Source organism: Pogoniulus pusillus, chromosome 25, assembly GCF_015220805.1.
Source record: "Pogoniulus pusillus isolate bPogPus1 chromosome 25, bPogPus1.pri, whole genome shotgun sequence".
NCBI lineage: Eukaryota > Metazoa > Chordata > Aves > Piciformes > Lybiidae > Pogoniulus > Pogoniulus pusillus.
Window position 1 is genome coordinate 7,100,613 of NC_087288.1, and position 27,275 is coordinate 7,127,887.

Consider the following 27,275-nt stretch of genomic DNA (forward strand, 5'->3'; position numbering starts at 1 on the left):
TCAAAGTGTCCTTGCCTTTTTCTTGCCTTGTTCATCCAAATCTTTGGGGAGCTAGAGCTGCAGGTAACTGAGCAGAAGGTACTGGTTCAGATGTCTGAACTGGTTCTCCACAATTCCATCAGCTTAGCTCTAGCTTGAAAACATGACAAGAGTAGTATGATATCTGTTTTGCCTTCCTTATGTCATTTGCAGGAGCATTTAATTTCTTTTCCCACTTAGGAATACTTCACTTTAAAATCTACTCTACCTCCTGACTTTGCTGATCAGTCAAAATTTCTGAGGCAAGGTAACAAATTGCCAAAGATTTCCCAGAACAGACAGGAAAACAGGATAAATTACTTTGTGTAGGAAAGAGAGAAGCAGAAGTGCAAAGGTGAATGGCAAATGTAGAAGCAGGGGGAGGTAGGACTGACAGCTGAACTGGTAAAAAGAGCAAAGATCCATACTTGGAGGGGGGAAAATGCTGAAAGAAAAGCAATAGCACTGAAAATGTTCATAAAAAAGGGCAAAAGCACTGAGGTGAAGACTGCTGAAAACATGAAGTGATATATTGGTTTACATTATCCATTTTGGCTCAAATTAAATTTAGGTTTGTGGCAAATCTTTTCACGATAGCTTCTTATTAAAGTGGGTGAAATATTCCCCTCAGCTCTGCAGAGCACATTAACTTCTGAACCCCATTGATTCGCCATGTCAGATCAATTGGCACTGTGCTACCAGCTCACCTATCTCCCTTTAGACTGATGGTGACATTTAAAAAAGATGGAGACAATAAACCCTTCCACCTCTCAAAAACTAATTAAGAAAAAACTTGCTGCCTTCAAAACTTGAGGTCCTAAAGAGTTGGTGGTGTTTGTGAATGATCTGAAGTCAATGGGCAGCAATGCACTGCACTTGGGAGCAAACGTGCTTTGTTCTCTGCAGAGATAGAGTTTAGCTTCTTAGCAAAACAAGCTTTTTAGCTGTGGATGGTGTTTCACTGCCAGGCTATTTTTATGACTAGCTCAGTGGGTTAATGTCACTGGAGGTATTTTAGTGCGTTATGTCTTTCCTTTGGAGAACCTTGGAAATTTCAGTTTATAGGAAGGGAAGTACCTGGCTTTGTGCACCAAATTAGAGCAGATATCTTCATCTTTTTCTTCTCAAGTAGATTTTTGTCTTGTTTCCCACAACTGAGAGATTCATAGAATGGTTTGGTTTGGAAGGCACCTTAAAGATCATCTAGTTCCAATCTCTTGCCATGAGCAGGGACACCCCTCAGGCTCCTCTGCTCCAAGCTAAAGATCCTCAACTCCTCAGCATTTCTTCACAGGAAGATGTTCCACTCTCTTCAGTATCTTGGTGGCTCTGCATTAGACTCTTTTAAGCAGTTCCCTGAGATCCTTCTTGAACTGAGAGGCCCAGAACTGGACACAATATTCCAGATGTGGTCTCAACAGAACCAGGAGTTCAGTGGAGAAAGAACTGAGATTTGTTTTTCAGTTGGGTTCAATGTAATGAGATGTTGAAATTGCAGCAAGCTCAGAAACTAACAAAGCTACAGAGAGTCAGTCACAAACAGGTCTACAACGATAGCACACAGGGTGAAAATTAATATGTGTCCTGCAAATAATTGCCTTCATGCCTCATTGCAAATGCAGTAGTTAAACATTCTTGTCTTGTGAGTAATTTCCTATTCACAGTCTGTGGGAAGGCATAAATGTAAAGAAAACAGAATTGGGGTCCTTTTGTTGGATGTTTTGTTTTGTTTTTAAGTCTGCTAATTTCAATTCCCAAACACCATGGGAGCCTGCTATTCCAATTTTCTTTTCACAGTGTTAGTGAAAACTGGGCACTGAAAATAGTCAGATTTTTTTTCCCCCTCTAAGTTTGAAACCACTTAGAAATACAGTCGAGAATAATAACTTTCTAATCCGTTGTTACACCAGGTAAAAAAAACTCTGCTCAGTTGCTATTACTTCATGCAAAGTTTTTCCTAAGTGGTTGAAGAGGCTTTTAAAAGTCAGACTCTTCTAAGTTGGGCTTTTGAGGCAATCCAAAAAGGTGGGTGGCATTGTTGAGAGGAAGAGTCGAGTGTCAGGGAAGTTGTTTCGAGAAAAGATTGCTGAATTTTAACGTTTTCTTTATACAAGCTTCATTTCCTCTCACTGTTATGGCATGGCCTAGGTATAATCATGATCTTCTTGATTGTCTTTTGTTTCTCTTGAAACCATCCTGAAAATAATCATGGTTGGGTTTAGAATTTTGTGGAGGTGACTTTTTGTTCTTAAAAGTTAGGATCATTTTTGTAGCATTTAAATTTCACAGTTAGCTATAAGGTATTTCACATCTCGGGTACCGTAAGTAGCTTTACCTGTGTGATGGTTTGGGTGTTACCTGCCTCCCCCCCCCCCAGCTCCATGACCCTTTCCTACCTAAGGACCTCTCAGACAAACCCACATGCTTTGTAAAAGTTCTTTACTATTTCTTCCTCCTTCATTTGCCTTGAGAGGCCCTGCTAGGTCTTTTTTAAAATAAAAAGGAGAAGAAAAAATAGCCCAAAGCCATTTCTTTTTACTGAATCACTCCTTTTACACAAGTCCAAACACATGTAACAGCAGATGCTTTGGAAACAGCTTAACTAACATGAATGTTACAGTTGAGTATTTCTCAGGCAGATGGGATAAATGAGATAATTGTGAAAACATTCTTAAAAATAAAAGGATGCCATCAGGTGAAAGGCAGGAGTTTAGGGGAGGCTGGAAAATATTCCTTACGTGGTTTTTGATTTGTAAGGTTGCAGTGTTAAAAGAATGTTTTCTTCCATGCAATCTGTTAGGTGTCATATAGTAGGCATTAATTGGAAAGTTAGTTGCTGGCTTTTGGCCCAAATGTCTGTGTTTTAAAAAAAGGAAGAGCAGCTGTTAGTCCTGCAGGTACTGACAGACTTTATTCAGCTGCTTCTATTCTTTCTCAGGCAGAAATTCGTTTGCTGAAGTCACATAGAGCAAGATAAGGCTTTGTATCATGTTCACTCCCTGTGGAAGTACTCCAGAGTCTTTCTTCTGCAGCAGTGCATTGTCTCTTGTAAAACAATAATTGACACCTGATGTGCAAAAGAATTTTTCACATTTCCTTCAACAACTATGGGGAAAAAAAAAATCAAGATCTGAAACAGTCACTGACTGCCTCGGGATAGACCACATGAGAGCCTTCTGAAGTAAAACTTTGTGGAACCACAGAATGCTAGGGGTTTGAAGGGACCTCCAGAAATCATCCAGTTCAGCCCCCCCCCCGCTAGAGCAGGATCACCTGGGTCAGGTCACACAGGAACACATCCAGGTGGGTTTTGAAAGTCTCCAGAGAAGGAGACTGCACAACCTCATTGGGCACCCTGCTCCAGGGTTCTGTCAGCCTCACAGTAAAGTTTTTTTTCCTCTTGTTGAGATGGAATTTCCTATGACTGAGTTTTACATTCACTGGGAATCACTGAAAAGAACCTGGCTCCATCCTCTGGACAGCCACCCTGCAGATACTTATAGACATCATTGATAAGTTCCTCTCTCAGCCTTCTCTTCTCCAGACTAAACAACCCCAGGTCTCTCAGCCTTTCCTCATAAGAGGGATGCTCCAGGCCTTTAACCATCCTTGTAGCTCTCCATTGCACTCTCTCCACCAGTTCCCTGTCTCTCTTGAACTGGGGAGCCCAGACCTGGACACACTATTCCAGGATATTCAGGATCTCTTATGTAGTCATAGAAAATACCAACTTGTAACAACTGAGAACTTTCAGAGGGAAGAAAAAGAACCTAAACCAGTCTTTGAGATGCATGACAGTTTTCCTGAGTCTTACTGTGGTGCTTCTATTCTTTCAGCCAAACAAAATGTCACCTTTTTAAACTTGTGTGGCATAAGTGCCAGGAATTGGTGTTTCAAGAGTAAGAACAGAAATCACCAATAAATAAATGATGAGTAATAGTGAGGTGGGGAGGGAGCTCAGTTATTTTTGGACTTTCTGGCTTTTTGACTGTTTTATTATTCATTGGCCAATTTGAGATGGCTGTAGCTGTTGGCTGCTTTTAATTCTCACCACCTAAACTTGTTGCAGTTTTTTGACTGGTGCTGATAGTTTGAGTAGCATTACTTTTAATGGATTTAATATGTAATATCAGCAATCACAGAATGACTTAGGTTGGAAGGGATCTCAGAGATCATCTACTCCAATCACCTTGCCATGGGCAGGGTCACCTCTCAACTAGACTTGGCTGCTTAAGGCTTCATCCAACCTCTCCTTGAACACCCCCAGGAAGGATGCATCCACAACCTCTCTGGGCAACCTGTGGTAGAGTCTCACCACCTTTGTACTGAAGAATGTCTTCTTAAGATCCACTCTAACCCTGCACTCCCTCACCTTCAAACCATTCCCCCTTGTCCTGTCTCTAGACACTCTTACAAAAAGTCTCTCTGCAGCATTCCTGTAGTCTCTGTTGTGTTGTCCCCAGTTGTGAGGTTGTCTCTGGGAAAACTGTCCTCCTGAGCTGACAGATGGAGTCAGGGACCAGTATACTCCCCCTGTATTCCAGGAGGAAGCAGTAAGGGACCTGCTGAGCCACTTGGATGCTCACAAGTCCATGGGACCAGATGGGATCTATCCTAGGGTGCTGAGAGAGCTGGCAGATGAGCTGGCCAAGTTGCGTTCCATCATTTATCAGCAGTCCTGGCTCACTGGAGAGGTCTCCAAAGACTGGAAGTTGGCCAATGTGATGCCCATCCGCCAGAAGGAGGAACCGGGAAATTCCAGACCTGTCAGCCTGACCTCAGTGCCAGGCAAGGTCATGAAACAGGTTGTCTTGCATTACAGAGCACCTACAGGATGGCCAAGGGATCAGGCCCAGTCAGCGTGTGTTTAGGAAGGGCAGGTCCTGTCTCACCAACCTGATCTCCTTTTATGATCAGGTTATCTGCCTGGTGAATGTGGGGCAGGCTGTGGATGTAGTCTACCTGGACTTCAGCAAAGCCTTTGACACTGTCTGCCACAACAAGCTCCTGGCAAAGCTGGCAGCTCATGGCTTGGACAGATTCACTCTGATATGGGTCAAGAAATGGCTGGAAGGCTGGGCCCAGAGAGTGGTGGTGAATGGTGTGACATAAAGTTGGCAGCTGTCACTAGTGGTGCTCCCCAAGGATCAGTGCTGGTCGCAGTCCTGTTCAATATCTTTATTGATGATCTGGACCAGGAGATTGAGTCCAGCATCAGTAAGTTTGCAGATGACACCAAGCTAGGAGCAGGTGTCAATCTGTTGGAGGGTAGGATGGCCCTGCAAGGGACCTTGACAGGCTGGCTGGGTGGGCAGAGGGGGGGATGAGATTAAACAAGGCCAAGTGCAGGGTTTTACACTTTGACCACAATAACCCCAAGCAGCGCTATAGGCTGGGGACAGAGTGACTGGAGAATAGCCAGGAAGAAAGGGACCTGAGTGTACTTGTTTAGCCTGGAGAAGAAGAGGCTCAGGGGTGACCTCATTGCTGCTTACAACTACCTGAAGGGAGGGTGGGGTTGGTCTCTTCTCCCAGGCAACCAGCAACAGAACAAGAGGACGCAGTCTCCAGTTGTGCCAGGGGAGGTCTAGGCTGGATGTTAGGAGGAAGTTCTTGCCAGAGAGAGTGATTGACATTGGAATGGGCTGCCCAGGGAGGTGGTGGAGTCACCGTCCCTGGAGGTGTTGAAGCAAAGCCTGCATGAGGCACTTAGTGCCATGGTCTAGTTGACTGGATAGGGCTGGGTGCTAGGTTGGACTGGATGATCTTGGAGGTCCCTTCCAACCTAGTTGATTCTGTAATTCTATGATTGGAAGACATCTCTGTTGTCTACCTCGGAGTCTTCTCTTCTCCAGGCTGAACAAGTGCATCTCCCTCAGACTATCCTCATAGCAGAGGTGCTCAACTTGAATGGATTTAATGCCATTGCTATATTTTATTATGTATTTACCGTGTAAAAAAGTGATTATGTGGTATAGTGTCTTACCTTGAGCAGGACCCTTTTCTTCAGTGCACTTCAATAAAATGCTAGTTGGAGGCAGGGCCTGATAAAGTCTTCATTATCAATATACAGTAAAAGTAGTGCTTAATAATGCTCTTAGTTAACATTTATACTTTGGCAACTGCATTTTTAGCCATGCATAATAATTTGTAAGAGGGTTCCTGTAAGCCAGCCCAGATGCTTAATGAGAGCTTTCTGCATTGCTGGATGGGAAACCCTGCTACACTCACTGCTCTCTTTGTGCTCCTGAGCTTAGCCAAGGCTGGCAGTGCTGGGGGTACAGAGCCTCTCAGGAGATTGGGAATGCTAGTGTGATCAGAGCAGTACTGCACAGAGCCAGGTCACTTTGGTTTCATCCATGGTGCTTGTTTAGTTATGGAAGGAGATCCATCTCTACTTTTGGCACATAAAGCAATTCACTACAAAGATCTGTCTCTCTTTCTGCAAAATGCAGTAAAAGAGATCATGGGACAAGCAGGAGCTACGTGTGTACTGTGAACATTTCACTTGGCAATTCCTCTTGGAATTAGGCTTTCATACTGCGTGGCTGCATGAGGGGACAAAATGTGCCAGACAACACAATAATTCCTAGTAAGAAGGCTTTACAGTCTGAAAGTGTAGATTTATGGCTTCATAGAAAGGTTTGGATTGGAAGGCACCTTAAAGATCATCTAGTTCCAACTCCCTGCTGTGGGCAGGGACATTTTCTACTACACCAGGTTACTCAAGGCATCATCCAACCTGGCCTTGAAGACCTTTACTGAAGAGGCTTCCAAGACCTTCCTTGGCAACCTGTTCTATTGTCTCACCACACTCCTTGTAAAAAAAAATTCTTCCTAATCTCCAGTCTAAATCTGCCTTCTTAAAGCTTCAATCCATTGTGCTTCATTCTATGGTTACAAGACCTTCTAAAAAGTCCCCCCCTCAACTTTCTGTAGGCCCCAGGTACTGGAAGTCTCCTCTAAGCTCTCACTGGAGCCTTCTCTTCTCCACGCTGAACAGCCCCAACTCTCTCAGCCTGTCCTTATAGGGTGCTCCAGGTCTTTGAGCATCTTCATAGCCTTCTCTGTACCCACTCCAAATAGTGTGATGTCCCTCTTATTTTGGGGTACCAGAACTGAACTCAGTACTCCAGGCAGGGTCCACTCAAGATGAGGAGACACTTTTTTATGGTGAGATTGATGGAGCCTTGGAGCTGGCTGCCCAGAGAGGTTGTGCAGTCTCCTTCTCTGGAGACTTTCAAAGCCCTCATGGATGTGATCCCTAGGTGATCCTGGTTTGGCAGGAGGGTTGTACTCAATTCTCTCTGAAGGGCTCTTCCAGCCCATCACATTCTGTGTTCCTGATGGCTGCAGGGGAGGAGGACAAAATCACAGAATCATAGAATCAGTCAGGGTTGAAAGGGACCTCAAACATCATCTAGTTCTAACCCTCCTGCCATGGACAGGGACACCTCACACTAGATCAGGCTGTCTAGAGTCTCATCTAGCCTGGCCTTAAACACCTCCCTTGGGCAACCCATTCCAGGATCTCACCACCCTCATGGTGAGGAACTTCTTCCTAACATCCATTCTGAATCTACACATTTCTAGCTTTGTTCAATTCCCCCTAGTCCTATCACTACCTAATATTCTAAGAAGTCCCTCCCTAGCTTTGTTGTGGGTCCCCTTGAGATACTGAAAGGCCACAACAAGGTCACCTTGGGGTCTTCTCCTCTCCAGACTGAACAGTCCCAACTCCCTGAGTCTCTCCTTACAGGAGAGGCACTCCAGCCCTCTGACTATCCTCATGGCCCTTCTCTGGACATGTTCCAGCACGTCTATATCCCTCCTGTAATAGGGGCTCCAGAACTGGGTGCAGTACTCCAGGTGGATGATCTTTGAGGGTCCCAATGAAGCTTTGCTGACAGCCATGAAAATGGAATGGACTCCAAACCTAAGTGTTTTCAGACCAGGAGAGCAGGACACATTTCCAGGCAGCTCTGACCTAGTGCAATGAGGGAGATGCATGTTTGTAGCAGGCAGGATTTGATTAACTCCTCTGTGTGCAAACTCAACAATAACCTCTCCCGTATTTCATTATCTACCTATAGCAAATCCTACCAGGGCAGGAGGAGGAAGGGAGTACCCTGGCTCGTCCGAAGTGATCCGCGAATCCAGCAGCACAACGGGCATGGTGGTCGGGATCGTGGCAGCGGCGGCGCTGTGCATCCTCATCCTCCTGTATGCGATGTACAAGTACAGGAATCGAGACGAAGGCTCCTACCACGTCGATGAGAGTCGAAACTACATCAGTAACTCAGCACAATCCAACGGGGCTGTGATCAAGGAGAAACAGCCCAACAGCGCTAAAAGCTCCAACAAAAACAAGAAAAATAAGGATAAGGAGTACTATGTCTGATCCCAACAGCTAAAAGAACGCTTGTATAGAAATAGTCTTCATTTTATCTGAGACATAATACAAACTTATTTACTTTACTTTTTATGAAGCACATTCAAAAAAAAAAACAAACCAACAAACAAAAAACAAAACAAAACCAGACAGGGAATGCAATCAGAAAGGAAAGACTGTTTTTAAAAACAAGCATTTTGTGCTCTTGTTTTTCAGAAACAGGAGCTGGTAAATTCCCTACCATCCACAGTGTTTTCATTTACTCTGCCTGTCTTTATGTTGCTGGAACATTTCTGAAAGACAATGGTGACCACCACGCACTCATAAAGCAAGGAGTATTACTACAACATCAAGGCACAATACGAAACAAATTAAAACAAACAAAAAAAACAGGAGAAAAAAAAAAAACCAAACTTAAAAAAAAAAATAAAAGGAAAGAAAAAGAAAGAAAGAAACAAAAAGAAGCTACCTATGATTCTGGATTTAGCCAAAGTGCTAGCTCTTTCATGAGAAGTAAGTTAGTCTTATTGTCAGAGAAGACTGTCGTTAAATGTGGTGACTCAACAAGCAAACGCAAAGAGTTTGCCCTTCTGGTGCAGTGAAGCAGTGATTGGAAAACTTGCATTTGAAACAAAGTGCTGGCTTTTCTGAAGACTTTCCGTAGAAACACTTTCAAAAAGCCCCTTTTCTGGTCGTGAGGAAAATAGTACGGAGGCCTTATTTTCAAATACAACAACAGGAGAAAAAAAAACAACCACACAAAACAAAACCAAACTAACCACACACACAGGGAAAAAAACAATCTGGAATATAAGGCACATTTCCACAAAAAAAAACCAACAACAACAACAACAAAAAAAAAGAACAACAACAACAAAGAATAAAAATAATATATATATATTAAAAAAAAGGTAAAAAAAAAAGACAAAAACAAACGAGGGCATAGATGCAATCATTGGGAAATTTTCATGCACGCTTAATATGTTATTACATATGTTTATATAAAAAAACACATCTATATGTGCTTTCTGGACTGTGATAAGTGATGTTTTATAGCCTGTTGTATAGAAAATGCAAACTATTATCTGCTCTTCAGCCATTTTTGGTAAACTCAATGTTCTAAGTGTTGCTAGGTATAGAGAGTTTTCTGACATCTGGAGCAACAGACATACTTCAGGTTGGGTTTGATTTTTTTTTGCAGCCATTATAAAATTGTCCAAGATTTCTTCCCCTTTCTATGTTTTTTTTTTTCTTTTAATTTCTTTTTTTTTTTTTTTAAGCTCTTTTCTTTTTTTAATTTACAGTGTAGTGGTAATTCTAAGGGGGATGTGTATGAATGTATATAAGAGTCAGCTAGATTTTTTCTTACCTGTACAGCCTCTATTCTGTTGCAGTTGAGTTTTAGTAGTTTGTATGAAAGAAGTGGACTAGAAAGCAAAAATATCTCTCTACTGTAATTTGTCTTCTCCTTCCTATCCCCATCTCTTGCTCCTGATATGCATCAATGAAGTTGATCCGAGTGGCCAATTTTCATTAATTAGCTAAATATTTAGTGAGTTCAAACTGGCCTTTGGCTTCCAGTCAAAGCTTCACTAGTGGAGAGCATGGTTTGCCTTACAGAAACTTTGTTCTTAAGACATTATGAGAATGAGGAGTTTCTTGAGAATCTTAGGAAGTATCATATAGTGTTTATCTGGCATTCAATTAGGTGACAGCTACTACAGCATGGGGTGGTGAAAGATCTAAAAACAAAAGACCTGTTTAATTTTCCAGGCTGATTCTACTGCAGAATTTTACCCCTTTCTCTAAAAAAAAAATGAAATTATGTTGAGGTGCACGATGGTATTTTTCAATGGTGGGCATTTTGACTTATGAAAAAGAAGTATTTTTAGCTATGTTGGCTGTGTAGCTTTGCAAGGCATCAGAACCAGGCAAAGATGAGTTCACCCTGTTTTAAAGCGGCACGTTGCTTTTCTTGCAGATATAAAACATTAATGCATTTTAGTTAAACATATTCAATATGAAGCTGCAATTTACATGCTAAACTTTGGGGGGTTTTGTTGGTTTGGGGTTTGGGTTTTTTATTACTTTTTAAGATTTTTTTTTTTCCTAGTATTATTTCATTAGGTTCCCAGCAATAAATCATAGCTTAACATTTTATTTACACAGAAGTTCAAAGGGAAATCCATTAGACAGGAAGAGGGTAGTTCAACAGAAATCAATCAAATCATTGGAAGGCCTCCTGGGAGGGATATAGATGTTCACACTTTGCAGACAGGAAGGAGGAATTGAAAATCAGCTTTAAACAGCAGGCACAAAACGTTTTGTTGTGTGTTATACGCTGTAGCTGATGCGAATGGCTGGGAACTGGTACAGCGAGCAAGCTGGGAGACAGAGCACTTTAAAAATAGATGTAGCTGACATGAAAACACCTTTCTTGAAGGTTGCCCACCACACCGAGGTGTGTCATGTTGCCTTTGTCAAGCAGTTTGTAATTTTCATCAGCATTTACACAGCAATGAGAAGGAGGTTCGCAACATGCATCTGATGCTCATCTCCTAGATGCTTCTTCACCTGTGGCACCCACCATTTCTCCCACCTTTGCACAAGAGCTGTACTCAGGGAACAGCAGGGTCAGCCAGGTATCCTAAAGGTCATTGCTGGAAGGAAGAGACTTCAGCTGGAGAGGGGGGAAAGAAGAAGTTGAAAGCCAGGTGGTGGTCAGATTTCAGTGCTGGAAGATGCAGAGAAGGAAAAGAGCGATGTGATGACAAGATGTGACGGGATATGGTTTGGGTGAGATGCCATGGTCTTTTCTGCTCGGTATTGATTGCATTAATGAAATAGCATGGGCAGGTCAACTTCCAGGCAGTTGAGTAGATCAATCTTTAACTAAATCCATACATCAAGGGGGAAAAAAAAAAAAGAAAAAAAAAAACAAACATCAAAAACAAAGGATCTGCTACTACTATAATCAGCAAACACGATGCTAACACTGTTTCTGAAGGTTCTCCTTTTTCCTCTTTAATTTAATAACTAAAGAGAAAGCAAAACAAAAGAAAAAACCCACAAAACAAATATGGATGTAATCAGAAGTGCCAGCAAGTGGATTTAAGATTCCTTTTTTTTTTTTTTTTTTGGTTGCTGTTTAAAAACCAGCAGCAACAGCAAACAAACAGACATAAACCAACTACCTAACATGCAATTGGATCCTTTCTCTATAATAACCTAATTTGTCTGACTGAGATGGCTTCATTTCTATGACTGTCTTGTGTTGCCTTTTTTAACAAAACACTAAATACCCTGTGAAACTTTTCAACCCTAAGACATCAAAGAGAGGCCCAATGCCCCTAACCTTATAGTGCTTTCTGTGATAGATATTTACCATTTTTTTATTTGTTGCAAGGCCAATTTATTCATTTATTGGAAATGCTAAGCAAGTGGAATTTACTGTTTTGTTAATAAAAATGTTTCTTAATACAAACCCTGCCTTGGTTCTTCTCTTGCTCGTAGATCTGGAGTTCCTGTTCATCTTAAGGACGGAGAGGGAATGGATGGAAGCTTGAGGAAGGCAGATTTAGACTGGAGATTAGGAAGAAATTCTTGACAGGAAAGATGGTGAGACACCGAAACAGGTTACCCAGGGAAGTTGTGGGTGCTGAAGATGTTCGAGGCTGGGTTGGATGAGGCCTTGAGCAGCCTGGTCTAGTGGGAGTTTGTGATGGTTTAAGCATTACCTGCCTCCCCTTCTTGTGAAAACACCCATGACATGGGGGTTGGAACTAGATGATCTTTAAAGTCTCTTCCAACCTAAACCATTGTATGAATCTATGAAGAGTAAATGGGTGTGGCATTTGTACGTAGGAAATAATGCCTCACAGTTCTTTGTACACAGCACAGTGAAAACCTTCTCCAAGTCTTATGTTCCCTGTTAGATAAGTATGAATTCCATTAATGCTTTGTTTGGCTTTGCAGAGAATTACTTCATGACTACCTGATGATCTGAGGGCTGGAGCACCTCTCCTATGGAGACAGACTGAGAGAGCTGGGGCTCTTCATTCTGCAGAGGAGTAGGCTCCAAGGAGACCTTATGGTGACCTTCCAATATCTGAAGGAGTACTACAGGAAAGCTGGTGAGGGACTTTTTAGGCTGTTAGGTAGGGATAGGACTGGGAGGAATGGAACAAAACATCAGATTAGATGTTAGGAAGTTCTTCACTACAAGAGTGGTGAGACACTGGAGCAGGTTGCCCAGGGAGGTGATGGAAGCCACATCCCTGGAAGTTTTTCGGGCCAGGCTGGATGGGCCTCTGAGCAACTTAGTTTGAGCTGTCTCTGCCCATAGCAGAGGGGTTAGAGCTAGGTGATCCTTGAGGTCCCTTCCAACCCTGCCAATTCTATGATTCTACTTAATTGGAAATTTTCTATGTTTTCTTTAAAAACAAACCCAAAAAAACCCAAGAAATTAAAATTTGATGTTCCATTTCCCCTGTGACTGCAAAAAAGGGTTTCCTTCCTCTGCCACCAATTCATTTTGGTTTTGGGTTTTTGTTTGTTTGTTTGCTTGATTTTCTTAGTGGAAAGAAGATGCCAGAAGGTAAGATAATGGGGTGGAAACAGAAAACTGGAGATATTTTCCCTGTGTAGAAGATGGTTTAAAGATGAATGGGAAAATGAATGCATTAAAAATCCTTAAAAGCATTCTTAAATAATAATTGCAACATTTCAGCCAGAGCTAATCCATTACATGAATACTTTCCTGTTTAGCATGGCATTTAAATTCATGGATAACCTCAAGCAAACATCTAATCCTGTTGATTTAAGCAAGTGTCTGAAGTTGCCTAAATGTATTGCTGCACAGGGGATGGAGTTAAGCTTTTGGGTCTCAAGTCCAAAGAGAATTTAAGTGTGCATCTCCTTTAATCATATTGATGGCTTCTTTGGCTGCAATGGGATTTATTCATCTGCTTAATTAGGTATAGACTCAAGTAGTTTAGACAACTGAAGTTCAGGAATAGCTGGAGAAAAACAGCTTCTGTCTTCGAGTGGTATAATCCAGCAATGTGGACAGTGGCATCAACTGCATCCTCAGCAAGTTTGCTGATGACACCAAGCTATGTGGTGTGCTGGACTCACTTGAGTGCAGTGATGGCATCCTGGCATCCAGAAGGATCTTGACAGGCTTGAAAGTGAGACAACCACAACTTCGTGAGATTCGACAAGTCAAAGTGCAAGGTCTAGCATCTGAGTTGGGCCAAGCCCAGGTACAAATCCAGGCTGGGTGCAGAGTGGGTTGAGAGTGGCCTACAAGAAAAAGATTTGGGAGTGTTGGTTTCTGAGAAGTTCCCCAGGAGCCAGCAGTGCCCTCATGCAGCCCAGAAGGCAGCTGTGTGCTGGGCTGCAGCCAGAGGAGTGTGGGCAGCAGGGCAGGAGAGGGGATTCTACCCCTTGACTCTGCTCTGCGGAGACTACACCTCCAGTACTGCATCTAGTTCTGGTGTCCCCAGCACAAGGACACAGAGCTGTTGAAGTGTGTCCAAGGAGGGCCACAAAGATGATGCAAGGAGTGGAGCACCTTTGCTATAAGGACAGGCTGAAGGAGTTGGGGTTGTTCAGCCTGGAGAAGAGAAGACTCTGGGTGGACCTTAGAGCTGCCTTCCAGAACCTGAAGGGAGGCTGCTGAGAGAATTTTCATAAGTGTGTTGAGCAACTTACGAGCAAAGACTAGGGAGCTGTGCTGCTGGGAGAGGAGGAGCCTGAGGAGTAACCATATTCGTGTTTATAAAGATGCAAAGGGTGAGTGCCAAGAGGATGGATCAGGCTCTTCTCCGTGGTGCCCGATGACAGGGGCAATGGGTGGAAGCTGAGGCATAGGAAGTTTCATGGAAACATGAGGAATAATTTTGTCACAGTGAGGGTGACAGAACACTGGAACAGGCTGCCCAGGGGGTTGTGGAGTCTCTCTCTGGAAATATTCAAATCCACCTGGATGCATTCCTTTGTGATCTGGTATAGGTGAGCCTGCTCTGGCAGGGGAGTTAGACTGAACGATCTTTCAAGGTCCCTTCCAACCCCTAACATTCTGTGATGCTGTGATTTTCATTTGTTGTTCAGAACAAGGAGACTTCCATACCACAGTGCTCTTCTGCCAGGGCTGAACTGTGGTAGGCTCAGGTTTTGGAAAGAAAAAAAACGCTTGACATGAGGGGCAGATTTGTTTCTAAGAAGGTGGGATTCTCAGTCAGCAAATTGCCTTTAGAGACAGCAATTTCATGCTGGCATACACTTGAGAAGTTTAGAAAGCCAGGCCAGTAATCCTTAACAACATCCTTTTGGTAAAAATAAAGACATTGCCTCATTTGTCAGCAAGCACAAGAGCTGACAACACGGCTGATCAAAATGTGAACACACTGGTGCGGCTGCAGCAACTAACACAGGGAAATGGAATTTTGGACAGCCAAAAATAACCACAGGCATATTGGCAGAGCTCTTAACCAGTGAGTCCAATTACAAGCCAGTTAGCATTTACTGTATGATAAAGAGCAGAATGCTTCTATTACTAATAGTTTGGAATGCAGTGGGCTGGCAAAACACGGGATTGCCTGTCACTTCTTTCAGGCACGAGGATCCAGTTGCTGTTAAAGCACCTTCCAGTTGGGGTGGACTGGGCACAGTTTACAGAACAGCTGCTGCAAGCCACCCAATCAGCTCTTTCCAGATAGACCTTGCTTCTCCCTTTGAAATTAAAATCCATTTTCTGGGAGAAGTACAGAAGGTTGTTTTGTGAGAGAGATCAAGCAGCTCCCAAAACACACCGCAGCACAGCCAGCGCCATGTGGAACACAAAACAAACTCTGTGGCTAGGAGCTGGCTGCATGGCTGCAGGTCTGGGGGAGAATCATAGAGTGTTAGGGGTTGGAAGTGACCTCCAGAGATCATCCAGTGCAACCCTCCTCTGCCAGGGCAGGATTAACTAGGGCAGGTCACACAGGAACATGCTCAGGTGGGTTTTGAAAGTCTCTGGAGAAGTCTCCACAACCTCTCTGGGCAGCCTGCTCCGGGGTTCGGTCACCTTTGCCGTAAAGAATTGTCTCCTTGTGTTGAGGTGGAACCTCCTGTGTTCCATCTTGTACCCACTGTTCCTTGTCCTATCATTGGGCACCACTGAAAAGAGCCTGGCACCTTCATCTTGGCACCTCCCTCCCAGATCAATAGACATTGATCAGATCCCTTCTCAGCCTTCTCCTCTTCAGTCTAAACAGCCCCAGGTCTTCACAGCAGAGATGTTCAAGTCTCTCAGTCATTGTCATAGCTCTTCATTGGACTCTCTTCAGTAGATCCCTATCTCTCCTGAATTGAGGAGCCCAGAACTGGATACAGTATTGCAGGTGTGATCTCAGCAGGGCAAAGAACCTCCCACACTGCTCAGGAAAGCCCAGGTCTCTTGCATGATGGCTGTACATAGTCCAGATGCTGGCAGCACACACCTGAGCTTTGTGCTTCCCATGCACAGCAGCAGTGCCCAGGGGCAGGGTGTTGGATGAGGTGCACAGGGAATCCTTGTACACCAGGACAGACTCAGCTTGTGCTCTGAGGGAGGACTGTAGGGGCAAGAACATCAGGAGGGGTTTATGGTCCCTAATGTTGTCCTTAGAGGGCTGCCCTGACTTTCACTCCCACAGGCCCTGAGGTCATTCTCTGTCAAAATGTTGGGTCAGCATATGGGGTCCCAGGGACATTCCTGAATACAAAGCAAGCAGAGAACAGTGAGCAGCACCCAGCATTGTCTCTGCTGACCGTGGCCCTCCAGCCAGTGCTTCAGACAAGGCTGCTGGGATCACAGAATCACCAAGGAAAAGACCTCCAAGATCATCAAATCTAGCCTATACCTGACACCACGACATCAGCTAAACGATGCCACCAAGTGCCACATCCAGTCTTTCCTTAAACACCTCCAGGGATGGTGATGCCACCACCTCCCTGAGCAGCCCATTCCAGAGGAAGTGCTTCCTAACATCCAGCCTAAACCTTCCCTGGTGCAGCTTCAGGCCATGCTCTCTTGTCCTGTCACTAAAGGCCTGGAAGAAGAGTCTGACCCCCACCTTACTGCAGTTTCCCTGCAGGTAGTTGCTGAGTGCGATAAGGTCCCTGCTGAGTCTTCTCCAGGCTGAACACCTCCAGCTCCCTCAGCCTCTCCTCATCAGCCTTTCCCGCCCAACCCTCCCCCAGTCTTGTCGCTCTCCTCTGGACCCACTCCACCACCTGAGTACCTCTCTTGCAGTGCGGGGCCCTGAGCCGCAATCGGTGCTCGAGGTGAGGCCTCAGCAGTGCCAGTACAGGGCAGAATGACATCCGTAGTGCTGCTGGCCACACTATTCCTGGTACAGGCCAAGATGCCACTGGCCTTCCATGCACAACCAGTTGTCACCCAGCACTCCCAGCTCCTTCCCCGCCAGGCTGCTCTCCAGCCACTCATGCCCCAGTCTGTGATGCTGCATGAGGTTATTGTGGCCAAATATGAGCTTCATAGAACCACAGAATGCATTGGGTTGGAAGGGACCCTGGAAGGTCATCTTGTCCAACCCCTCTGTGGTGAGGAGCTGTTCAAGGCAAGATTGGAGGTGGCACTTGGTGCCATGGTCTAGCCTTGAGCTCTGTGGTAAAGGGTTGGACTCGATGATCTATGAGGTCTCTTCCAACCTTGATGATACTGTGATCTTCAACTCAATCAGGGTGCTCAGGACCCTGTCAAGTTTGGCCTTGAATGTCTGCCTTGCCCATGTCCCTGGACAGTCAGTTCCAGAATTTCACTGCCCTCACTGTGAAGAACTTCCTCCTTGAGTCTAATTTCCTATAGCTCTAGGTAGATATAATGTTTTAACTCCCACAGCAACTACACCTGTGGCAGGACTGAGGCCTTCAGAGCCACAATCCTCGGGCAAGCATAGAATCATAGAATCAAGCAGGTTGGAAGAGACCTCCAAGCTCATCCAGTCCAACCTAGCACCCAGCCCTAGCCAGTCAGCCAGACCATGGCACTAAGTGCCTCATCCAGACTTCTCTTGAGCACCTCCAGGGACAGTGACTCCACCACCTCCCTGGGCAGCCCATTCCAATGCCAATCACTCTGTGCCAACAACTTCCTCCTAACATCCAGCCTAGACCTCCCCCAGCACAGCTTGAGACTGTGTCCCCTTGTTCTGCTGCTGGTTGCCTGGGAGAAGAGGCCATGATGATGTTCTGGGAGCTGATGGTGAGGAGGAAGAGAGAAGGGCTGCAGGCCCCCAGCCCAGCGTGGCCGTGGAAACAGGAGCGGATCCAGCTGCCAGGCTCTCGCACTGCAGGGCTCGCGACTGCACGGAGCTGGAGCAGCGACAGGTTCTCCTTAGCTGCCACATGCCTTAGAGGAGAAAAGAAAGGATCCTCCACAAAGCAGTGGCACGAAGAGTTTAGGACTGTAATGTGGAGTTTGCCTAGTGTCACTTGCAGAGGTGTGCTTGCTTGTGCTTCACACCAGAAGGAGGCTGAGCCGTGCTGGGCCTGAGGCAAGGGCCTGGCCATGGAGGCTGGGAGCATCGCGTGGGCACCGCAGTGGCCCCACAGCAGGGCACCTAGCCCTGCTTTTCTGAGGCCAGCTCTCCCCAGTGTTCTTATCAATGATCTGGATGGGTATTGAGTGCACCTTCAGTAAGTCTGCAGGTGACGTTCAGCTGGGAGGGAGCAGCCTCCTGCTTGAGGGTAGGAGGGATCCACAGCGGGACTGAGGCAGGCCGGATCAGTACAGCAAGCCCTGCTGTAGGAGATTCAGCAAGGCCAAGTGCTGGGCCCTGTGCTTGGGTAACAACAACCCCATCAGCTTTAAAGGCAGAGCGGCTGGAAACTGCCCAGGAGAGACAGACCTGGGGATTCTGATCAAGAGCCAGCTGAAAATGAGCCAATGAGTGTCCAGGTGGCCAAGAAGGCCACCAGCATCCTTGCCTCGATCAGAAATGAAGTGGCCAGAAACATCGGGGAAGCAGTTGGCTCCCTGCACTCAGCACTGATGGGGCTACACCTGAGTACTGGGCCCAGTTTTGGGGCCTTCACTACACTAAAGACATTGAGGTGCTGGAGCAGGTTGAGAGAAGGGTCTGGAGAACAGGTCTGGTGAGGAGGGGCTGAGGGAACTGGGGTTGTTCATCCTGGACAAGAGGAGGCTGAGGAGACATCTTATTGCTCTCTACACCTACCTGAGAAGAGGCTGGAACCAGGTGGGTGTTGGTTTCTTATTAGTAACAAGTGATAGGAGGAGCAACAGCTCAGGCTGCAGCTGAGAAGGTTCAGATTGGATATTAAAGGAAACTTGTCTGAAAAGGTTCCCAAGCACTAGAAGAGGCCCCCCAAGGAGGTGGTTGAATCCTTATCCCTGAAGGTGTTTCAGAGAGGCAGAGCTGTGGTGCTGAGGGACGTGGTTTAGCACCAGACAGTCAAGTTAGATAGCAGTTGGATTTGATGATCTTAAAGGTCTTTTCCAATGAAAGCAATTCTGTGGTTCTGTCTTAAAGATCTGGACTTGAGAATTGGCTGAGAACTGATCCAGCAGCATGCTCTGTTGAAGCATAGGGAGAGAGGCAGGCTTCAGATGGTGGAGATGTGAAAAGCTTAAGGAAGGAAGTAATGCAAACAGACGCCCTGCTACTGCCTGCTACTCAGCTTTTCAGACTCACAGGTGGGTTTTGTTCCTTGCTGATCATGCTTGGAGAAGTAGCAGGTTCATTACCTCTGCCTGTCAGCCCCCTTGGCAGACGAGTTGCTGTGCTAACAACTGCAGGGCTTGCTGTAGTTACCAGATCCTGCACACCATGCATCATCTACAAGATCTTACTTTCTATTCAGGCATTGCTGGCAACCAATACAAAGCGAGGAGCCACACAGGTGCAGAATTTCAAGGCCAGAAGCCTTCCTCTCCTCTATCCTGTTTTTACTCACTTCATGTGGTTTACAGGAGAGGTCCAAGGCTTGGAAAAAAAAATACCTCCATAAATAGAAGAGGAAAACCCAAACAACCTAAAAAAGAACACAAACACGCAAGCAGGCTTTGTCTCGTGCTGTCCAGCTCGTTTGCTTTTGCTGGGACGGAATTCCAGGCCTGCCATGGGCTGCAAGGTGTTAATGGGTTTGAGTCAGACAGCACAGCTGACCTGAATTGGCTGCAGATGTGGCCCAGCCCAGAAGCATCACAATCAGTTTAAAAGGGGATGCTTGAGGAGAGCAAAGTTTTCCTGCTTGAGTTCTTCCTGTTATTGCTTCTCTTCCTGCACTTGAGGGTTGCCTTCTGGTTTAATGTGACTACCATATCTTGGCTGAGGTAAGTGTAACTCTGTATACTTTGTATTGGTTTGGGCATTGTTTCATTAAATATGTTTTCGTTTCGACCTGTTGGTCTTCTCTCCTTGTCCTGCTTTCTCTGCTGGAAGGGGAAGATCAGGTGACAGGGCAGCTGCTTTAGATTAGCCCTGGACATAGGCTAAATGTAGCCACCAGCAAATCCTCATATAGTAAGCAGAACAATTTCAAGTAATTATTTCATTTTAATCTTGATTTGCTGATGGATGGTGCTGGGAAAAGGCAAGCTTCTGCTCAGCTTTCCCGAAGGCTAAATTTGTTTGGGAGCTCATTTATACCTATCTGCAGGCTCTTTTTTTAGGGAAGTCTCTCAAAATGCTGATAGCATAAATGTAGCAGTCATTACCTAGACCAGTTCCTTGTCTGTATTAATAACTTTATCTAAGGAAGGACAGCAAGATTTGACCCGAAGTTACAGCTACATCTTCACCAACAAGCATGGCCCAATAAGAGTAAATTTGCAGAGCAAAGCAGTTGATACTAAGGCCTTGACTTCCATGTTGCCTTTCAGGATTCTCTTTGACCCAGATGTAGTTTGGTCTCATGGATCAAACAGTGGAACAAGGTGCATTTATGGAACTCCTCTTATTTGATCTGGAAAATGTCCATTTCTTTCACTCAGAATGCTCTGTGATTCTGAGAATATTAGAGGTTGAAAAGGACCTGCAGAGTCCAACCCCTGCCTGCCAAAAGCAGAAAGTTCATGGAAGTGTAGTAAGTGGGAGCAGCTGGAGCTGCTTCAGAACTGTACTCCTGATTCTAAAGAGAACTTCCTCATTGAAACACTTCCAGTGAGTCACTATACAGCAGTGTGTTTGTAACTGTTCAAACTGGGGTGTTTTTAACATGGAGTACCCAAAAGGAAAATTGCTGGCAGATATTAAGGCCTTGCTGCTATTTTTACAAGATTCTGTGTCTTTGAAATTCTGGTCCTCCTTTTTTTTAGCCACTATCTCTGCTTCCTAGCATCACTTCTATGTTTCTGAATAAGTTGAGGTAGAAATGGAAGCATTTTGAGATAGGCATTGTATGAGGAAGTCATGTTAGCAACCATGAGATCAGTAACTAACTCATAGAAATGTGCTTGGGGAGCTCTAGGTGATGGGGATGAACTGGAAGAAATGGCTGTGGTAAAGCTGGGCTTGACTGCTTCTCCAAGAGGCAGAGTGGCACTGAACAATGCATCCCACCACCACCCTGGGCTTTGGGGAAATCTGCTTCCAGGTTTTGCAATGCAGAAGGGCTCTGGCTAGTGGGTCAAGGGAGGTTCTTCTCCCCCTCTACTCTGCTTTGGTGAGGTCACAGCTGGAATATTGTGTTTAGCTCTGGATTCCTCAGTTTAAGAAGGACCTCAGGGAACTGCTTGAAAGAGTCCAAGGCAGAGCTATAAAGCTTGGAACAGCTCACTTGTGAGGAAAGGCTGAGGGAATTGGAGCTCTTTAGCTTGGAGGAGCCTGATGAGTTGATCTCATTCATGTTGATAAAGATGTGAAGGGTGAGTTGCCAGTAGGATGAAGCCAGGCTCTGCTCAGTGATGCCCAATGATAGGTCAAGGGGCACTGGCTGCAAGTTGCAGCAGAGGAAGTTCCAAGTCAACACAAGGAGAAATTTTGTCCCTGTGAGGGTGCTAGAGCCCTGGAGCAGGCTGCCCAGAGAGGTTGTGGAATCTTCTCCTCTGAAGACTTTCATAACCCACCTGGATGTGTTCCTGTGTGACCTGCCCTAGGTGATCCTGCTGTGGCAGGGGGGTTGGACTGGATGATCTTTTGAGGTCTCTTCCAACCCCTGATGTTCTGTGATCCTTTTACCCAGTATTTTGACAGTCTTCTCTAACCTACTTTTCCCCCATATAAATTCTTTTCTGCAAAGGAATTAATCATAACCAGTGTCCTGATTTAGTCAATATTAAAAATATAATGAGAAACCATAGGAGACTGGGCTGCATTTCTGAGCTCTCTGCTTCTGTCTTCTGTAGGCAGGAAGGCTGCCACTTCCATGAGAACTGAAACTTCATTGCTGCTTTTAACTACAGAGTGATTACACTTCCCTCTAGCATACTGCATGTTATTATGAGCATCTCATGGATGTATTCTGAAGAGTCCCTCTTAATTCTTCTAGATTTCTGAGTGGTGGGTATGAATGACTGGCAATGCAGGCTGATGATAGAAGATTTCTAAGCCTGAATTCTTGTCAAATGACCATATTTGTGCTTAAGTGGCTGCTTAAAAGCTTTGCCTGAGTTCCAAAAATCATCTTGATGTCTATTTTTATTATTACATTTTAGCAGAAGTTGATTGCTAGATATAAAAAGAAACATTCTCTGTTCACATAAGCTTGTTTAGAAGTAAGGATTCATAGAATGGTTTAGGGTGGAAGGGACCTTAAACATCACCTAGTCCCAACCCCCCTGCTGTGGGCAGAGACACCTCCCACTACACCAGGTTACTCAAGGCCTCATCCAAACTGGACTTAACACCCCCAGGGAGGAGGCATCCACACCCACCCTCCCTCCCTGGGCAGCCTATTCCAGAGCCTCTTGACCCTCATACTGAAGAAATTCTTACTAAGAACCAGTCTAACTCTTCTCTCTCTCAGCTTAAAACCATTCCTCCTCATCCTGTCTCTGGACACCCTTATGAAAATTCCCTCTGAAGCCTTCCTATAGAATGCCTTCAGGTAATGAAAAGCAGCTCTAAGGTCCCCCGCTCAATGTCTTCTTCAGGCTGTACAACCCCAGCTCCCTCAGCCTGTCCTTGTAGCAAAGGTGCTCTGCCCCTTGCATCATCTTTGTGGCCTCCACTGGACTCACTCCAGCAGCTCTGTGCCCTTCTTATGCTGGGAACACCAGAACTGGATGTAGTATTTGAGGCATGGTCTCAGAAGAGCAGAGTCAAGGGGCAAAATCCCCTCTCCTGCCCTGCTGCCCACACTCCTCTGGCTGCAGCCCAGCACACAGCTGCCTTCTGGGCTGTATGAGGGCACTGCTGGCTCATGGGGAGCTTCTCAGTAACCAACACTCCCAAGTCTTTTTTTTATGGGCAACTCTCAACCCACTCTGCACCCAGCATGGATTTGTGCCTGGGGTTGGCCCAACCCAGATGCAGGACCTTGCACCTTGATTTCATCGTAATTATGCAGCATCCCAAATAAATCAGTGTGTTAGAATATGCTATGGACGGCAGACAGAGAGGAAAGATGTGGGCCTGCAGAGATATCTTGAATACAGAATATGGAAAAGGCAATCCAGAGAACCTAACACCAATCTGATTTCCTGAAATGGATGCCAGGCTGGTGTGGATACACAGCTAACTTCTGCAAAGTCCTTAAGGGCCTTTCATAACTAGCTTTTTTAGCTCAGCAGACTGGCGAGATCTGAAAGCCTTGATGCTACAGCAATAAATAATGCAGGCTAACAAAATGGGGACTGTACAAGCAGGACACTTCAATTTTCAGAAGTGTTTTCAGAAATTGGGCAGATGCTATATAATGAAAGTGGAATAAAAATCCAACAGTGAGACTTTGTGATAAGAAGATGAAACAGCAAAATGATGAAGGTCACCAGCCACAGTAGTTGTAACTGTCTGGGAAAATAAAGAGGAGGAGAAAAGGAGAAGAGCCCAGGAGCTCTCAATACTTCTGATCAACAATGAGATTTTTGCCTCTGTTGTACCCTTGCTAAGGCCCTCAGTTCTGTAAACATTTGGGGTATATTTGCAGTGCTCTCAGTTATGAGTGCTAGATAGGGAGCTAAGACAGCCTAGGATTTGTAGTGGTGTGGCTGTGGTAGCCTCTGAGCTCAGTGTGGATTAGGTGTTTCAGCAGCAGCCTGGCTTCTCCTGCAGCTCTGTGGCACTGCAGATATGCAGCTGCTCTTGCTTCAGCTGGCAAGTATAATGGCAGCTTGATACCTCTGAGCAATCTGGTTGCTGAGCCCCAGGCCTGTTTGCCATGCTCCTCAGGAAATCCACCAGGCCTGCCTGCCTACCTCAGCCTGTGGGATATGTTGAGGGGGAGTAAGGGCAGAAGTCCTCTGGAAGCAATGACAAAGTACCAACAGTTTCATCCCTATGGGTGATTTTTGGCTCTGCTGTGGAGTGGTCCCAGGGCTCCACTTGAATTTGATTCATGGAGTCTCATCTCTCTTTCAGCTACTTATTGAACACTGTCAGCAGGAGCATCTTCACTGAACAGCCATATTTCCTTACTACTCGAACTATCATCCACCAGAAGTTTTTGAAGTGTAGGGAACTGCATAAGCTCTTTCCTCCTGGGATTTTGGGGGGTTTTGCTGCTGCTGTTGTTTGTTTGGGGTAGTTTTTTGCTGTTGGAGATCTTCAAAACCTGCTGGGACTCATTCCTTTGTGACCTGCTCTAAGTGGTCCTGCTTTGCAGTGAGGTTGAATTCGATGATCTCTGGAGGTTCTTTCCAACCCCTAGTATTCTATGATTCTTTGATTTCACTTAGAACTGAAGTCTGAACTTGCACATTTCAAGAACAGGAAACTTCACAATAATCCACTGTCTCAGTGTATGCAGTAGCAAATCAAAATAGGAACAAAAAGAGGATATTCTTGGTTAACAAAGCTCCAGTGACAACCAAACGTCTGTATCCACCACTGGGCCACTACTAAATGTCAAAGCCATCACAGAGGTAGACACTACTGTATCAAGTGGGCCAGGATATGTCTTCAGGTTAGCCCATGGTCATATAGATGATGCAACTTCAGAGAAGTTGAGTTGGTTGGATTCCAGCTGTGTTCAGAGGCATTTTATATCAACATAACTCTGTAGGCTTCATGGCAGTTTTTTGTGGTGATTGTACTAACACGAAACTGAGCCCAGCAGTGTATGTCCATGTCAGTGGGATTTAAAGTTCAGCCCTTCCTTCAACCTTGTGCAATGGAAAAAGCTCTGCTCTCTCGTATTTTTATTCCAGAGGGAACATTAAAGTTCTATTGTTACTGCACTGCAACACAAAGAATGATAGATGTAATCAAAAGGGTCTTTTTGTCTTTTTTTTTTAACCTTATTTAAAAAATCAGCAGTTCTGCAGCACTGATCTTGAAGGTGTAAAGCACTCTTCTGTTACTACAGCAACACGCAGCGCTGACAGTAGCAAGGCACAGATGAACTGGGTCCTTCTGCCACGCCACGTCAGAACTGAAACGCTCAGAGTCACAGTATCACCAAGGTTGGAAGAGACCTCACAGATCATCAAGTCCAACCCCTTACCACAGTGCCCAAGGCTAGACCATGGCACCAAGTGCCACACCCAACCTTGCCTTGAACTGCCCCAGGGACGACGACTCCACCACCTCCCCAGGCAGCCCATTCCAGTGTCCAATGACTCTCTCAGGGAAGAACTTTCTCCTCACCTCGAGCCTAAATCTCCCCTGGCGCAGCCTGAGGCCGTGTCCTCTTGTTCTGGAGCTGGCCACCTGAGAGAAGAGAGCAACCTCCTCCTGGCCACAACCACCCTTCAGGTAGTTGTAGACAGCAATAAGGTCACCCCTGAGCCTCCTCTTCTCCAGGCTAAACAACCCCAGCTCCCTCAGCCTATCTGCCTCCTCTTCTCCAGGCTAAACAACCCCAGCTCCCTCAGCCTATCTGCTTGGCATGGAATTGGTGGGATTAAAAGGTAAACAGGGTAGGTGCAATATAGGAAAGCACCTAGTTTTACAAAGAAGCTTCTGTGATACTTCACAAACCCTCAAGTCATAGAATCAACCAGGTTGGAAGAGACCTCCAAGATCGTCCACTCCAACCTAGCTTTCAGCCCTATCCAGTCAACTAGACCATGGCACTAAATGCCTCATCCAGGCTTTGCTTCAACACCTCCAAGGATGGTGACTCCACCACCTCCCTGGGCAGCCCATTCCAATGCCAATCACTGTCTCTGGCAAGAGCATCCTCCTAACATCCAGCCTAGACCTCCCCTGCCACAACTTGAGACTGTGTCCCCTTGTTCTGTTGCTGGTTGCCTGGCAGAAGAGACCAGACCCCACCTGGCTGCAGCCTCCCTTCAGATATTTCAAAGTCAAGTCAAAATAAGTGAGGATGTCAACCAAATCTACAGCAATTAAATCAGTCCTCTGAGGTTGTGGGGTTTTAGTTGGTTGGTTTTCATTGTTCTGCAAAGGTTTGTCCCTACCTGGAGGCGTTCAGTGCCAGGTTGGATAAGGCCTTGAACAACTTGATCTAGTGGAAGGTGTCCCTGGGGCCCATGGAGTGGGGGGGGTTGGAACTGGTCCCTCCCTAGTATTCTGTGAATCTCTCATTTAGGAACTGAGATGTCTAAGGCAGAGACAGCAGGTAACTATTTTTGCAGTATAGAAAGGGCCATGCCTAGTGAAGGAGAGGACTTTGTCAAAGGTCTTTGCATGAGAAAGATAGCATGACTGTCCTCTTTGTGGATCTGGTGCTTCCTGCTGAAGCAGACTTGCTTTACTTTTTTTCCCCTCTGCTCCCTTTGGGGGTCTGTGTAGATGACACAAGGTATATTGAGAGTGAGGGCAATCTCACCTTCCTCTTTCCTCCCCGCCCTTCACTTCTCCTTCCTCCATGAAAGAGACAAAAATCTCTCTTCTTTCTAAGGTACCCTCAGAATAAATACAGGATTTGTGTTATTTCAAACTCTGAGCCCACACAGACACCTTAATGCAGTTCAGCTTTCAAAAGCATGCAGTGATGTGAGCTATTATGTGCTGAGCTCTTTTGAAAAACCTGACTGCAAGTTTTATTTTATTTACCAAGACCCAGTCCCTGCGAGTGTTTGTGAGGCAGAAATGCTTTATAAATCGTGCCAACGTGTTTCCAAGCAGAGAAGCTACTTGTACTGGGCAAAATGTGCCTGGGGCAAGAGAGGTTAGGAAGAAATGAGGGATAAAATAACAAGCACAAAGCATTCTCTTAGTGACACTGTATCTAATTTAGCTCCACTTGCTGATATTGGGGCAGCTTCTTCTGTCTTCTATACAGGGTGAGAAAGAAGCAGATCCATAGAGCAGTACTGCACTGTCAAGGACAGTTTCATGTTGTCTTTGCCTAAGCAAAAGCAGGATAAAAGCTAGCAGAGCAGCTAAGAAGAACCAGATTCCTGAAGTACAGTGCCAGGCTGTATGGGAGTAAGGCCATAGGATAGGACTGAAATACAGATGCTCGTTAAAGCTATTATATATTAACTGTGACACTATTTCCATGTGTGCATGCTCTGGGATTGCCTCAAGAAGAGTTGTATGGCTTAGCTTAAGCAATAATGAATGAGATTGAGCCTCCTGCATTTTGCATTGACTTCAGGGAGGGGGGAAAAAACCCCAACTGTGATGGAGAATGATGTCAGCTGAGGAGACAGGTGGCAACTTGTTAAGCCACCCTGACTCATCTGTGTTAGTATTTGTCTGTACCCTTAGCTGCAGCTAACTAGACTTTTAGGCAGATTAAAGAAACAAATGCAGACATGGGATAAGAAAAGCAGCTAGTG

At 45.3% G+C, this 27,275-nt stretch overlaps 1 protein-coding gene across 38 annotated transcripts in view; it reads left to right on the top strand.

Annotated features, from left to right (window-relative positions):
- Positions 1-11,894, top strand: part of NRXN1 (neurexin 1) — an 841,287-nt gene extending 829,393 nt beyond the window's left edge. For all 38 annotated transcript variants that reach the window (XM_064164260.1, XM_064164281.1, XM_064164259.1 and 35 more), the window contains one exon: positions 8,112-11,894. In XM_064164260.1, coding sequence (XP_064020330.1) covers positions 8,112-8,419 — 308 coding nt within the window. In that variant the 3' untranslated portion in view covers positions 8,420-11,894. The remainder of the gene's footprint in view (positions 1-8,111) is intronic.
- The last annotated feature ends 15,381 nt before the right edge of the window (positions 11,895-27,275 follow it).